This window comes from Lagopus muta, chromosome 1 (assembly GCF_023343835.1).
Source record: "Lagopus muta isolate bLagMut1 chromosome 1, bLagMut1 primary, whole genome shotgun sequence".
NCBI classification, from domain to species: domain Eukaryota; kingdom Metazoa; phylum Chordata; class Aves; order Galliformes; family Phasianidae; genus Lagopus; species Lagopus muta.
The window spans coordinates 138120816-138135796 of NC_064433.1; the positions used below are offsets into that span (position 1 = coordinate 138120816).

Below are 14981 nucleotides of genomic sequence, written 5' to 3' on the forward strand. Positions count from 1 at the left end.
ACAGCTGCCATATCGAGACTCGAACAATCCACTCTGTCAAAGTCACACCGACACAAAAGGAGGGTCTCCTCCGCTACCCGCCCAGGATACCCGCAGCCCCCGCACTCACCAGGCGTGCCCGAGGTGCGCGTGGTCGTACACGGTGGGCCCGCAGCTGTACCTGCCGAGAGAGCACACACGGCGCCCGTCACCCCGCGCCGGGCCGAAGGCGGCACCCCGCAGCCCCCGGGCGCCCCGTTACCAGGTGGCCACGCCGTCCTTGGCCAGCACCAGCGGCTCTTTGCTGCGGCTCCGGCTGTTGTACGCCACCACGCCGCACGCTCGGCCCGCCGGCGGCACCCATTCCCTCCGCCGCGCCTCCCCGCTCCGCCGACGCCGCGCCACGACGCCACCGGCCCGGCACCGTCGGAACGCCGCGCCGAGCAGCATGGCCGCACCGAGGGGAGGGAGGAGGCGAGAGGAGACAGCGACGAACAGCCAACCGCGACAGCCGCGCTGCCCGTGCAGGGAGACAGCCGGCGAGCTGGGTAGCTACAGCCGCGGCGCAGGAAGAGGAGGGGCCAGCGGCGCCGCGCCTCGCGGGGCGGTCCCGCTGCCGGCGTTCTTGGGTCCGAACGCCGAGGGGAGGCTGGGCTTACGCCGCCCGGATCCGCTGTGGAAGTTCTAAACTGCGGAACCGGAGTGAATAAAAGTTCGATGGAACGCACGCGCGGTTGCTAGAAGTCTTTTTAAGCTACTGCTTGTTTTAATCGCGCAGGAACCGGGGAAACAAGGGAGAACTTCGCAACTGTTCGCCTCATTTTGCCTGCCGCTCTCCAGCCCTCGAGCTGCTTCGGCTGCTGCCGCTTTCAGGAGTCCTGGCGGTCTGTGCTGAATGTAGAAGCTGGTTACCCCACCTGCTGCAGCCCGCGGTGCTGCCTGCTGGAGCGTGCTGAAGGGCCCGCCAGGATGAACACGCTGGGCACTGGCTCTGGTGAGCTGCCTGCCTCACAGACGTCATGTCCTGTTGAATCTGTCGGGGACGGCTTTCGTGGGTGTTTCTCGTATTTAACAACAGCATTCAGCTTTCCCGAGGGAACGGCACAGAGCTGTCAGAGGGGGGGCAGCTGGGAGTTAGAAGGTTCTGTACCAGAGGGCGGTGGGTAGGGAACAGAATGGCCAGGGCTGTGGGCACAGCCTTGAGCTGCTGGAATTCAAAGGGTGTATGGGCACCTCTCTCACACACGTGGTCTGATTGCGGGGTGGCCCTATATGGAGCCAGGGGTTGGATTTGGTGATCCCTGTACATTCCTTGCAACTCAGGGTATTCTATGATTTTTTTAATTATCATAGTAATTTCTCTCTTCATACAGTCCGCCTGTACCTCACTTAGTCACACCGTATCAGATACAGAGCCCTACCACAGACAAATGGTTTCTCTCCTTAACATGCAGTTGCTTTCCATAATACTTCTCATTGAACAATCCTAACTTCTTGATCAAATAAGAAACCTATCCTACTGTTTTGCATCTTGGAGGATGAAGCTGAAAGGACCTTGTAAATGTTTGCTTGGTACGTTTCACAAGAAGCTTCAAAAGCCCCTTATTTCAGTTTCCATAGCAAGCTGGTTTAGACGTCTTCACTGTTCAGCACATCTTGTTAGGAGTTGTCATTAACTCCGTTGTGTGCTTTGTTCTGTACAGTCAGAGAGCCCAAATCAATACTAAATAACATGTGTTTCTCTGGCATGTGTTCACAGAAACATGTTGCTGGTATCTGTGGCCCTTTAGAATGATCCTAGCCCAGAAAACTGGTAAGGAAACTGATCCTGAGAAGATAAGGGGGGGAAAAAGGCTGTGAAGACAAACTACCAACCATAGGGGAAGATGAGTTAAATCCACTGCAGTGGGCTGAGCTTCTTAGAGCTCTGTAGTAAACCGCAGTCACCATCTCCCGAGAGAGTGTATGAGCTCAGCCAGAGGACAGATTGGTGTCTGTCTGATGTTTCCAGCTGCTGAGGTACATCTCTAGAAATCATGGTGGGATTCTGGAGTTCCTTGATCCATGTTGTATCTGAATTTTCTTCTACCCTGGCCTTGCAGCGCAGTCACTGGTTGTAGTCAGAATTCGCAGGGCACCCTTCATGCAGTGCTGTTTGAGCTCACAAAGCGCAGCAGATGTGAATGGCAGCAGCCAGAAAACACATGTGAGGCAGTGAGACTGACAGTCCCAGGGCAAAGAGATGAGCAGCTGCATCCAGTGAAATACCTTTCTTCTTAAGCAGGGCTTAATCCTTGTTCTTCTATTACAATACTTTTTAAAGAACAAAAGGCCTGGGTTAGGTCAGTTCTTCCTGGAAAGCAGCAGAGAGACTGACTCAGTGACCCAGATGTTACAGTTCCATCAATTCCACACCACTTGTTGACAAAAGCAGATATCTCTCACAGACAGCACCTATTGGATGACAGTCTGAAGTGTGACTTTTCTGTTGGTCTTAATACTTGCAAAACTCAACCCTGCTCATCTCGCATGTTAAACTTCTGCTGTTTTGTTTCCAAACCTTCAGCTGTAAGCAAAAAATAATAGAGCTGTAAAATGCCATTGTAACCTCCAAGGTGAGTATGAATTCAGTCTCCTAAAAAAAGGACAAGATGAAACAACAAAAAACACCCATATGTAACTGTAGAAGAAAGGGATAAAGCTATTAAATGGAGAAAAAAACAACAGTTCATCAGAAGGAATAACTCATCTGAATTGTCTGTGCCTATGAAGTATGATGACCATGCAGCAATACTCAAATTAAAGTGGAGAAAAGAAGCAGAAGTCCTTACACATCCTCAATATCTACATTCATGTTTGAATGTTTGAGATTTTATGCTGCTTACATTAATAATTCAGAATGTTATGCTGATGATCTGGAGACAATTTCTGGAATATTCATGTTACGTGAATCATATACACAAAGTATGTTACACGGTAGCTGTATGAGCTGTTGGTCTGGTTACATGTTCCTCTGATTCTCATTGCAAAGAGCTCAGATCTTCAGCAAGGTCACGGCTCCAATTAACTTTCAAAAAACTTAAAATCGGGTTTCTAAATAGGAAAAGCCTTCGTACAATCAGAGCAGAGGAGCTTGGGAGCAGGAGCATTAGATACACCATCCTCCCATGAGGCACAGAAAATAGGAAGAACACAAAAGCCCACAACTCTCTTCCTTCTGACACATGGCAGTCATCCCCTATGCTTGTGCGTGCTCTGTCACTGTAAGGAGCATGCCTCTAATAAAGAAGAACTGAAACTCCACTCAAAGTCCTCCATCTCATCTTCCTACTTCAGCTCACAGAGAAAAGGCCAATGTAAAACGTAGAGAAGGAACTGTGAAAGGAGTTACTAAACACTCCCAGAACTCAGCCCTACTGTTGCTGCAAGACTGGTGCAAAGCCCAGCAATGCTTTTTCTGTCACTCTTCTGGCCCACACCAAAGGGCAAATGGAAGAAGACTGAGCAAACAGCACCCCTGCAGCAGGTGACAGTTCTCCATCCTCAACGCATCCACACCCATCTGCTTTTGAGCAGGTCACTGAAGCTTGGCAGACCACAGCTACACTTGGAAGTTACACCTCCCTATAACAACGGATAGAATTTCTTGTTTAACAAATTAACAGGTAACTTTTATGAACTGATTTCTTATTTGTATGGCAAAAGGGCACAACTAACAGTAGTGATTGTTAAAATCAAACGGCGATTTGTAGCTGAGTATCTGCTCTATCAAATAGCGTTATTGTGCTCTTTGCACCTGTAGTAGTTTCCATGGAAATAAACAGGAGACATTACTTTCAGAGCTACCTTATGTCTAATTAGTCCTGTGTGTCTAGGATGGCTGTGGCCCTTCTTGTAAGAATGGCTCTCCTTGGGATTCACCTATATTTTTGTTAAACATCTGGTTTCTACCACGTTACAGCTATCTGCTCTGGTTCTTATGCTACCGGGGTCTGTTAACCACCTTTAATCGCTGACAGCAGCTCAGCTTCTTCAAGGCAAGAGCGACTGCCCAGGTGGAGCCAGCGATTCAGTTGTGGTGCCTGCAGGCTGCTGCCGCCACTGCACTCTCTCAATGCCGCTGTAACTCAGAACGCGCTGGCCCAGGAACGCCAGCTTGGAGCGCTGCCTGGATGCTGTAGTACTCATAGTAACTTACGTAAGAGCTCAGATGAGCAACGTCTGCTACAGCAAGCACAGCAATTCAAAGAAACAGAAAACCAGGGGAAGAACCAAGAACTTAAACGCATCTTCAGGAAACAAGAAGCTGCCCTGTGAAATAATAGAATCATAGTATGCTTGGGTCGGGAGGGACCTTAAAGACCACCCAGCTCCAACCTCTGCCGGGACAGGGCTGCCAGCAGGAAGGGGTACGCGGTCTGCAACCCTCACAGACCTCAGAAACACAATCCTTGGGCTCTACGCCGACGGCAGCCGGGCACGGAGGCCCTTCCCGTGCCCCACACGGTAGTCAGCAGAACGGCAGCGCCTAACGCACAACCGCACCAGCAGGTCCGGGCTTAGAAGCCATGAGTCAGTCCTCTCAATTAGGGGATTGCCGGTGACGTTTTAAGAAAATAAGACGGCGAGCGTTTGTTTTGCTTTGCGAGAGCCGGGTTAGTTTTTCCAGACCCTCCCCGCCTCCACTAACAGAAACCGGAGATCTTCGGGCGACCGCGGGCACGCCGCGAGAGGAAACTCCAGGTAAACACGAGCACATTCCCCCCGAGCCGAGACGCAGCCGCCTCCCATCCATCCCTTCAGCGCCCGCCCGCAGCCCTCCTCCCGGCAGCGAGGCCGTCGTCCTGGCAACGGGCCGTGACCACTGAAATAAAAAGGAGATTAAAGCGCTCCGCAGCGGCGGTGACGTCGTCCCGCGGCACGCGCAGTGAGAAAAGCGCGTTGCGTTCTGTATTTAGCGAAGAGCGAGGCGCACGGCCCCGCGCCGCTGCATTTCACAGGGCGGGAGCGCTGAGGCGCAGCCCCTGCACCTCGGAGCACCTCCCCGAAGGGGCGGCACCGGATGCGCGCGGCCACCCGCGGCTCTTTCGGCTGCCACGGCCAGGGCGGGGACGCGTCGGGCGGGAGAGCGCTTCGCTCCCGGCTCTTTCCACCGCTTCAGCCCGCTAGGGCTGTGGAACACGGCAGCGGTACGCCAGCGCCTCAGCCCCAGGGAGGAGCAGAATACCGCCGCCTGTCACTGACCCTTCTCTCGCCGCTGAGCCTGCTGGGAAACATAGTCCTGCCCCGCCACAGCGCGGCTCCATTTTCTACTCGCGCAGCGGGCATTGCGCATGCGCACTCCGCCCCCCTTCTTTTTTTTCTTTTTTTTTTTTTTTCCCCTTTTTTTTTTCCCCCCTTCCTTCTTCCACACCCCTCGGCGCGTGTTCCCGCCCCTCCGGTATCCCGGGAGGGCGGTGTTGTCACCGCTGTGCCCTCCCTCCCGCTCGGCTCCGATTGGCCGAGCAGCCGCTGGGCGGGCCACGAGGGAGCGCGCGATTGGCCGGCGAGGCCGCGGGGGTGATCGATGCGCCCGCCCGCTGAGAGGCGGGAGGCCGCGCTGCCCTCCGCCGGGCCCGGCCCGGCCCTGCCCCCGGAGCGGGGCGGCGGCGCCGCGTGGTTCCCGGCGCCCCGGCGGCGAGCGGCCGGAGCCACTCCTCGGCTCTGTTCTCGCCGCCCGTGCCCCAAAGCACCCCGCTCCCCTTCAGGCCCCGCGCGCCCTCAGAGCCCAGGCGGAGCCGCTCTCCTCCGGGCACGACAACTCCGGAGCCTCCGCCTCCCTCTCCCCGCGCCCACACCGCCTTCCTCCCCCCAAACGTGAGTAAGGGGCGGAGGAGGAGGAGGGACGAGGAGCGCGGGGCGGCGCCGAGCCCCGCCGCGGTTCCGGGCGGGGGAGGGGAGCGTGCGCGCGCGGTGTGTGCGCCCGCGTCCGTGTGTCCGTCCGTCCGTGTGTGTACACAGCGCGGGGAGGGCCGCGCATGCGCTGTTCGTGGCGGGGCTGAGTGTTTCCCAAGTGTTTGAAACTGGGATTCGGCTCCTCCACGTTGGATCGAGCACGGCGTGCGGCGGCGGGGAGGCTGCGTTCTGGCGGCGGAACGGGGGCCGGGCCGGGCCGGCTCTGACAGCGCCCGGCGGGGCACATTCTGCTGGCGGCTTGTTTCGGAGGGGCTGGCCCGAGCCCCCTCCCTCCTCCTCCTTCTCCTCCTCCCCCCCTCCCTCCGCACGCACAAATCCCGCTGATTGTTCCTACCACCTCCTCCGTGAGTTCCCCACCGCGACAGCCATTCAGTCAGCTGCTCGGGCTGTAGGGACCGGAGGGGGCTGCGAGCTCGGCTGTGCCTGGCAGCGGGCTCCCATGTAGCTGCCGGGGGAACGGGGCACGGACGGCGGCGGAGAGAGGCGTGGGGAAGGAGGAGGAGGGTTTTTTTTTTCCCCTTTTTTTTTTTTTTTTTTTTTTTTTCCTCCTCTTTGCCGGATGAAAATGTTGAGTCCTGCAAACGGAGAGCAGCTGCACCTCGTGAACTACGTGGAGGATTATCTGGACTCCATCGAGTCTCTGCCCTTCGATCTGCAGAGAAATGTCTCCTTGATGAGGGAAATCGACGCCAAATACCAAGGTAAGCGCTCTCTCTGCGTGCGTGTGTGCGGTGCGGAGCTGGGGGAGGGCTGTCTCTGCCTTTCTTCTCCCCGCAGCCGGGGCTCGGCTGTTCGTGCCCCCCGCGCCGCGGGGATGGCAGCCGTGTGCCGGGGGGCCGAGCCGCAGCGCTGCCTCTTGTCACGGGGCGGAACAAAAGGTCCCCGGCTCCTCGTACGGAGCGAGGACTCCGCTTCGCCGTGCGAATCGCCGGCCGAGAAGGCGGGGGCAGGGAGCGGGGCGTGCGGGGCACAAAGGGGGGCCCTCCGCCGCCGCGGGGCGTCGGAGGGAGGCTTCGGGGCTACGGAGGAAAGTGCCGCGCGGACGGCGAGGGAAAGATTACGGCACAACATAGAGGAATGTACAGTATTCATGATGGCTGGACTAGGGGAGAGAGGCGGCTCGTGGGGGGGCGGGCGGGAGAGAGCGGAGGGGGGTTAAGCAGAGCGGGGGGCAGGGTGTGCTTTCTTCGCTGCGCCCGGTGAGGCGGCCCCGCTGAGCGGGGCGGGGGGGGGCTGGGACCGGCGGGTGCGTGGTGTGTATGCGTGTGTGTGTGTACGGGGGGGGGGCGGCCACGCTCACGGATGTGCTCAGCGCCGGGGTACCCCTCTCCTTCCCTTGGGGCACGCTGCGCCTCTGCCCCACGGGCGGAGGGAGGGCAGGGCCGGGTCGGGCCGGGCTGAGCTGGGGGTAGCTTTGTCACTCGCTCGCCGGTGTGCGTTCGGGAAGGGAAGGGGGAGGGGAGGCCGTAGCCGGCAGCGCTGACAGCCGGGGCGCGGGGTGGGGAGCACCCCACTCGCTCAGCCCTTGCGCCCCGCTGCTCGAGGCTCCCGGGGAGGCGGGGAGCGAGCCCTGCGGTGCTCGGCGGGCATATCGCCAGGCGGCCCCACGGGAGGGAAGGGGACGGGGGAAACTTCCGCGGGGGCTGGGCAGCGGGTGGGGAGACGGCAGTGGCGGGGCAAGGCGATCGGAGCGGTTGTGGCGCGCTCCGAAACCGTACGACCAGCGGGTGCCTCCGCGCTGTGGTGGGGATTTGGCGTCGGTGTGGCTTTTATAACCATCCCTCGTTAGCATAGCGCCGCTCGCCCCGCCCCCGGGCGTGCTGATTGGTGGACGCCTTCCCCACGGGCCGTCCGCGGCTCGCCTCCTCTCCCTGATTTGGCCGCGGGGCGGGTCGTCCCGCCTTTCGCCCCGCCCCCGCGTGACGTTTCGAGAAGCAACTTTTCTGTGGCGTTGATTTGAATATCTCGACCTGCCCCGGCCTCTGGGCTGCCATTGGCTGCAGCGCCAGCAGCGGGCAGGCCAACCTTGGGCGTCCGGAGGCCGGCGGCGTCGCGGGAGGGGGGAAGCGGCTGGACCCGCCTCCTCCCGTTCGTGAGTGGCGCGGCAGCTCTGGAGGGGCGGGCGCGAGGTAGCTCCGCGCGCGGTGATTGGCTCTGTGCTTTTTTTACTCTTTGATTCTTCCGGCTTTCAATTGGGCGCGGGGCGACAGTAGGGGCGGGCTTTCCTCGTCGCCCTCTCTGATAGGCGGAATGGCGGGAGGGCCGCCTCCGCTCCTCTCCGGGCCCCTCCTACCCCGCTTCCTCTGCTCCGGCTGTTGCGCTGCGAACCGGGGAACCGCCGCCGGTTTCCTGCCGGAGAACAATAGATGCTCCGTCACATCCGGGGCGCGGGTGGCGCTGCCGTGCATCCCGGGGTGCCTCTGCGGCTCCGGCGCTGGGAACGGACGCGTTGGGGGAGCTGCAGGCGCTGGGAATTAGTGCTGCTAGGTTCCGCCGCTTGCAGAGTGCTGCACGTCCTGACTTGTTGAGCTCGGGAGGGGCGGAGCGTTAGCTGGAGTAGTGAGAGCCAAGCTCCTTGTTGGAGGTAGCTGGTAACAGCGTGAGATGCCGGTGCTAGTCATGCCGGTGACTAACAGGGCCGTATAAAGCCTGTGTGTGCTTCACGTGTCAGCATGCGTCTTCGGAATGGATTTGTTCAAGTGCCCAGGGGTGGCAAAACGGCAATGTCAGCGCAGAAATGGACAGCATCGAGATCTCTTAAACCAAAACACCACCCCCAACAGCAACAGAACACTTTAGGAAATAATTCTATACAGCTTTAGCAAAGACGTTTGCATATGGGTTGATAATTTCCACTCAGTGAGCTGGGGTGAGATTCCGTATTTGTGTGCATCTTGCTCATCTAAGCCAGAATGGACTCACCTGGGAAAAAGGAAAGCTGTGAGCAGAACGATGACAGAGGTGTCTGTGAAGCCAAGTCCTCATGAGTTAGGATGGCTGAGTGTGTGTGAGTAGCACAGCAGAACTCCAAAAGCTCTGCTTAAAGCAAGTTTGTAGATATACCCTAGAAATTGTCACAATTATCTCCTAACTCTTGTCTCTTTTCTTACTGTAAATATTTAGTGAAAAATATGTTTCTGTGTTTAGAAAAGTAAGTTATGGGTGTTTTGCTGAAACAACCTAGACTTCTTGGTTATTGTAGTTGTTGTGTCATTATTAGCATCTAATTGGCCTCATATGCTCAGCAGTAACAGGGCAGTATCGGATGGCGCTTGCTGTAACTGAATGCCTTGCTTGGTGCATTTGGAGTTCTTCTGCATCAACTGTCAAGTGAGATAGCAATTATTAAGTAACTCGTGGGTTAACTTCTGTGCTGGTTTATGCTTTCTCTCTGTTCCACTCTCAGTCACTCGCTACAAACATATATCATTATACAGAAAATGTCCTAGGAAGTATTCTGTTACCTCCCCCTTCAATTCGGCAGTTGATGTCAGAATTTTTGTTGCTATACTTTCTGTCATTATTATTATTTTCTTAAATTATTGATGAGCTTAAAGAAAAGAATTGTCAAAATGCACTAGGTTGTTTCATCTTTTTTTTCTTTTTTTTCTTTAAATCGGCACTTGCATTCTCTTCCTGAGGGACCTACTGGACAAAAGCAGTTCAACAGAGTCATGAGTCCTTGGGCAGATTTCAGCTTCAGGGAATTCATCACTGATCGCAGAATCACAGAATGGCTGAGGTTGGAAGGGACCTCAAGGATCATGAAGCTCCAGTCCCCCTGCCCCATGCAGGGCCACCAACCTCCCCATTTAACCAGACTGCCCCGGGCCCCATCCAATCTGGTCTTGAACACCTCCAGGGACGGGGCATCCACAGCCTCTCTGGGCAGCCTGTTCCAGCACCTCACCACTCTCTCTGTAAAGAATTTCTCCATAGCATCCAACCTAAATCTTCCCTCCCTCAACTTGAAACCATTTCCCGTTGTCCTGCAGTTATCACCCTTTCAAAGAGTTGATTCCCCTCCTGTTTGTAGGCTCCCTTTAGGTACTGAAATGCTGCAATGAGGTCACCCCGCAGCCTTCTTTTCTCCAGGCTGAACAAGCCCAGCTCCCTCAGCCAGTCTTCATAGGGGAGGTGCTCCAGTCCTCTGATCATCTTTGCGGCTCTCCTCTGGACCCTCTCCAGCAGCTCTCTGTCTTTCTTGTACTGGGGCTCCAGACCTGGACACAGTACTCCAGATGAGGCCTCACAAGAGCAGAGTAGAGAAGGACAATCACCTCCCTGTCCCTGCTGGCCACCCCTCTTCTGATGGAGCCCAGGATACCATTTGTTTTCCAAGCTGCAAGAGCACACTGCTGGCTCATGTTAAGTTTTTCATCCATCAGGACCCCTCAGGTCCTTCTCTGAAGGGCTGCTCTCAGCTGATCAGCTGTGTGTTTTAGAAAAGGTGTTGCTGAATGGGAGGAAAAATACAAGAAGGCTTTGTTTCATCATATTCTTTATCTGAGATCCTTACTGGTTTTATTTTTTCTTTGCAGAGATTCTGAAGGACTTGGATGACTACTATGAAAAGTTCAAACGAGAGAATGACGCTGTGCAGAAGAGAAGAATGCTGCACTGCATTCAGAGGGCATTGATTCGGAGTCAGGAGCTGGGAGATGAGAAGATCCAAATCGTCAGTCAAATGGTAGAGCTGGTCGAGAACAGATCCAGGCAAGTGGACAGCCATGTGGAACTGTTTGAGACTTGCCAAGAGACTAATGACACCACTGGAAACAGTGGGAAAGCCAGCCAGGATAAGTCAAAGAATGAGACAATCGCTCAATCTGAGAAGCCCAACAACAAGAGGTCAAGGAGGCAAAGAAATAATGAGAATCGAGAAAATGCTTCAAATAATCATGACCACGATGACATCACTTCAGGAACTCCAAAGGAGAAGAAAGCAAAAACGTCCAAGAAGAAGAAACGATCCAAGGCTAAAGCGGAGCGGGAAGCTTCTCCCCCAGACCTTCCCATTGATCCTAACGAGCCAACATACTGCTTATGCAACCAAGTCTCTTATGGAGAAATGATAGGATGCGATAATGATGAGTGCCCCATTGAGTGGTTTCACTTTTCGTGTGTGGGACTCAATCACAAACCGAAGGGCAAGTGGTACTGCCCCAAATGTAGAGGAGAAAATGAGAAAACTATGGACAAGGCGTTGGAGAAATCGAAAAAAGAAAGGGCCTACAACAGGTAGTTTCTAGACTTTTCGTGGAAAAGAAAAAGAAAACCACCAAACCAGTGTATTTATTGTCAGTGTCACCTTTGTTGAGGTGAAAGGATTGTAAAATGTATATTTTTAAAGGAGGTTTAAAACTGAACCATTCCTGTTACAGGGACGGCAATAAAAGCAGTTTTGTTTTTCACTTGGTAAGCTGTAACAAGAATATGGTCTGTGGACCAATGTATTCCAAAAGCGAAGTTATAAGAGTTCAAACTAAATATCCAGGTGGGTCTTAAAAGATAAATGAATACATAACTTTTTTTTTTTCCTCCCAGTGCTTGTAGCACAGCAACCATTACAATGTTGACGGTGAATATTTCTGAAATGTAATTTCTTTTTCCTTATGGAAGAATGTTACTTAACATTTGAGCAGAATTGTTAAAATAGTTGAGCCCTCTGGTTGTATCTGAATAAAGCTGCAGTATATTACACATGTCATTTCTTTCGGTGATGAGCAGTGCAAGGTCAAACTGAAGGAGGGTACAATTTGGTTCCTGCTACGAAGTGCCAGTATAACAGTTCGACAGCAAACATTTTAATAGGCTTAGGGGATTATTGAAAAGAAAAGCCAGTGGTTAAATTTTACACGGCAGATATTTTATATTCTGGCCGAGTACCACGAGAACAATTTTAAAATGATTGAATATGTTTTATATTTAACCAGGAAGTGGTTTAGTAATGACTTAACATAAATGAAGCTTTATACTGTCACCCATAGTAGTGTAGCAATCCTTAATTTGTTTAAGTTGTATAAATGTACATTTTTAAGTGGAATTGCACTTAATGTATTATACTTGGAAGTGCAGCCAAATGCCATTGTGTAACCAATGTGCATTTCCTGCTGTTATGTATGAAAATTGTACAGCTGTGATATTAAGAAATAAATGAAACAACTTTGACAGTTTGCTTCTTAGCAATCGTGTTTAACGATCATTTGAAGAGTTTATTAAAAAAAAAGCATAATTTGTCTTTAACCTTCGCAGCTCCAGCAAAGCTGCTGCTAGGAAACCTGAAACTGTTGTAGTGGTAACCAAATTACAGTTCTGATAATCAATCCTTACAGACTAACAAGAGCATTGGAGAGTCAAAGCAGCGCTTAACCTTCTGCTCAGCTACTCTTTCTTGTGCTTGCAGTCGCTCCCAGACCTGGCCATTTATCTGAAAATCAATTGCACAGAGCTGGTCTTGCTCAGTTGTTTTCATGCCTTTACACGGTGGATGTAAATTATGCCTTGCTTGTGTTATTGGCAGAAAGTTCTTTTGCATTACAGCGTTTTCAGAATAGCGTTGCAGCTGCGCCAGGGAAGGTGTTTTTATTTCTCACGGTCACCTCCCGTGAAAATCCATCAGCTGTAATAAAGGTGCGACGCTGTGGGATGGGTGCCCTGGTCTGTGCCGCAGCTTTGCGGCGGAGCTGTCACGACGCTTCCTCTGTGCGGGATCTCGGCTCTTCGTCCCCCTGCGGGCCTTGGCTGTAAGTGCAGAAGGGGCCGGCGGTGGAAAGGCAGTGGCAGCAAAACGCGGACAGAGAGGTTGCGACATCTACCGGGTCAGAATGCAGCTGTGTAAGAGTGTGAGAGACTGGGGTTGGGATTTTGGGAACACGGTGATTTCTTAAAATCCGTAATTGTTTTGCTTCCTGGATGCTGAGACCATAATGCTAAAGTAATGTTTTTTTTCTCTTATGTATTCGAGCTGAGCTCCCTATTGGAAGCAGGAGAAAGAGTTTTGGACGCAGGCAGACATAAAGCATTCGATGAGGCTGAGTGTTTTCTGAAGATGTTCAGGAAAGGTACCACCATGAGAGGTTCACCTCATGGATACTCCCCAGCTGGCAGGCAGACTCGCAGTGATGAGCAGAAGTTATGTTGTATTTCTCACTAGGTACACTAGGGGTGTGTGTACACATACGTGGTTCAGGACACTACAGGCTGTCAGACCCAGCCACCTTTGCACTGATCAAACGACCACTCAGCCTATCTCCTGTTTCCAATGCACTTTAGGATTGCTGTTATCTGCTGATAACCTTCTCATTTTCCATCTCCACGACTGACCTTATTAAAGGCTGCATTCATAGAACCATAATAATAGAATCATAGAACAGCCTGGGTTGAAAAGGACCATGATGATCATCCAGTTTCAACCCCCCTGCTATGTGCAGAGTCCAACCCCCAGACCAGGCTGCCCAGAGCCATCCAGCCTGGCCTTGAATGCCTCCAGAGATGGGGCATCCACAACCTTGATCATGATAGCTGACAGGACCCACGCTGTACCATTTGGAGGTCTGGTTTCAATCTGTGAGCACAGTTCCTTACTGTAGTTCAATTCAGGGGCTGCTCTCAGTGAGCATTTCTCACTGTGATTGCCAGCAGAAGGCTCAAATAGGAGGGACATTCGCTTCTAGGAACTGAGCTGAGGCTTCTGCCTCAGCTACCAGTATTACAGCATTAATTTCTAATATATAAAATACAGCAGCTGTTTGTTGAAGGGGAAGTCATAGCAATAGGAATCCTAAACTTTTTAAACTTCTTGCTGAAAGCTTTCATGCAGCTGTACCCACTGCTGCTCTGGATAGATGTCTCAGGGAAGCCCAGATAGTGTTACTGAACATTTGAGCTGGTGATAAAATCCTTCTGACTAATGAAAATCCCAACTTCAACACTTCAGCAGAGGGAGATGGCAGCAGACCTCACACTTGAGTTGTCTCCATCCTCGAGGAGCAGATTTGTTCTGCGGGAGGGCTGGTGCTGAAGGCACAGCTGGAAGGTGAAGGCAGGCAGCGAGGGTGCACTTCATGCACAGTGCCAGCTGCAGAATGCTCCTAGTGGGACAGATATAGGCTCCGTCAGGCTGAAACATGAGGCAGAGCAACGTGTCACTTCCAACCGTTCTGTCACCTGAAAGCCTCCCAGTTAAGCACTGTCTCCATTAAGCAGCATCAACTCTGGCCGTGCGTATCATTAGGTTTAAATAGGTTTCTTACTAATTGAGCACAGCTGCTTATTAACTGTGTCTTCATACAGAATGAATACAATTGAATTGGACTGCTCCACTAGTCTAACTTTTCATAGAGTATTTTTACTTAATCTTTTAGAATTGTCAAAATATTGTGAATGGTTTGTGATATGAGAAAGTTCACAGTAGCAGGAGTGTTTCAAAGCAGATGTGATTATTACTGGGATCCATTCTGTTGCTTGAGTTAGACTTAGAAACATAGACTCATAGAATGGCCTGGGTTGGACTGGTTGGGGGTTGGACTCGATGATCTCTGGAGGTCCCTTCCAACCCCTACAATTCTGTGATTCTGTGGGTTGAAAAGGACCTCAAAGATGATCAAGTTTCAACTCCCCTGCTGTGTGCATGGTCACCAGTCACTAGACCAAGCTGCCCAGAGCCACATCCAGCCTACATACAGGACACTTACTTGCTTCATAGCCTATTCAGTCTCTAGAAATAATGCTCCTTGTGCTGGCCACGGTCCAAAAGAGTTAAGAATTTCCCGCACTCAGCGCAACATGGAAACAAAGTGAGCTCATAACACTACACATGGCTTCCTAGTTTATTTTCCCAGGTACTACTGAAGTCCCAGATCTAGCAAGCAAAAGGAATGGCACAATAGAGACAAAGCATCTCTGTGAAGTGCTGAGAGGCAGGACTGAGGTTTTCTCATCAGCTCAGAGTGGCTAGATTTCCTGGTAAGCGTTCATTGGTGGTGGTATTCAAAAAGAGCTGACAAGCCCATTGGAACCAGAGGAGCTGGATCAGTGGCCAGAGC

General features: G+C 52.7%; 2 protein-coding genes across 9 annotated transcripts in view; one reads left to right on the plus strand and one right to left on the minus strand.

Moving 5' to 3' along the window:
- CARS2 (cysteinyl-tRNA synthetase 2, mitochondrial) overlaps positions 1 to 5300 on the minus strand; it is a 37816-nt gene extending 32516 nt beyond the window's left edge. Inside the window, exons 1-3 of one of the 6 annotated variants that reach the window (XM_048959223.1) lie at positions 5224 to 5297; positions 897 to 2545; positions 110 to 160 (exon numbers count right to left, since the gene is read on the minus strand). In XM_048959223.1, the coding sequence (XP_048815180.1) occupies positions 110 to 160; positions 897 to 1060 (215 nt within the window). In that variant the 5' untranslated portion in view covers positions 1061 to 2545; positions 5224 to 5297. The other 5 variants (XM_048959233.1, XM_048959243.1, XM_048959217.1 and 2 more) reach the window with 5 other exon arrangements.
- A 299-nt stretch (positions 5301 to 5599) lies between these two features.
- On the plus strand, positions 5600 to 12105 carry ING1 (inhibitor of growth family member 1). 3 transcript variants are annotated; one of them, XM_048929138.1, is made up of 2 exons: positions 5600 to 6635; positions 10476 to 12105. In XM_048929138.1, exons 1-2 carry the CDS (start codon positions 6494 to 6496, stop codon positions 11177 to 11179), a joined length of 846 nt encoding a protein of 281 aa, XP_048785095.1. In that variant the 5' UTR covers positions 5600 to 6493; the 3' UTR covers positions 11180 to 12105. The 3 variants fall into 3 exon arrangements, with proteins under 3 accessions (XP_048785095.1, XP_048785113.1, XP_048785105.1); XM_048929156.1 differs by lacking the exon at positions 5600 to 6635 and adding an exon at positions 6937 to 7013; XM_048929148.1 differs by lacking the exon at positions 5600 to 6635 and adding an exon at positions 7266 to 8941.
- The last annotated feature ends 2876 nt before the right edge of the window (positions 12106 to 14981 follow it).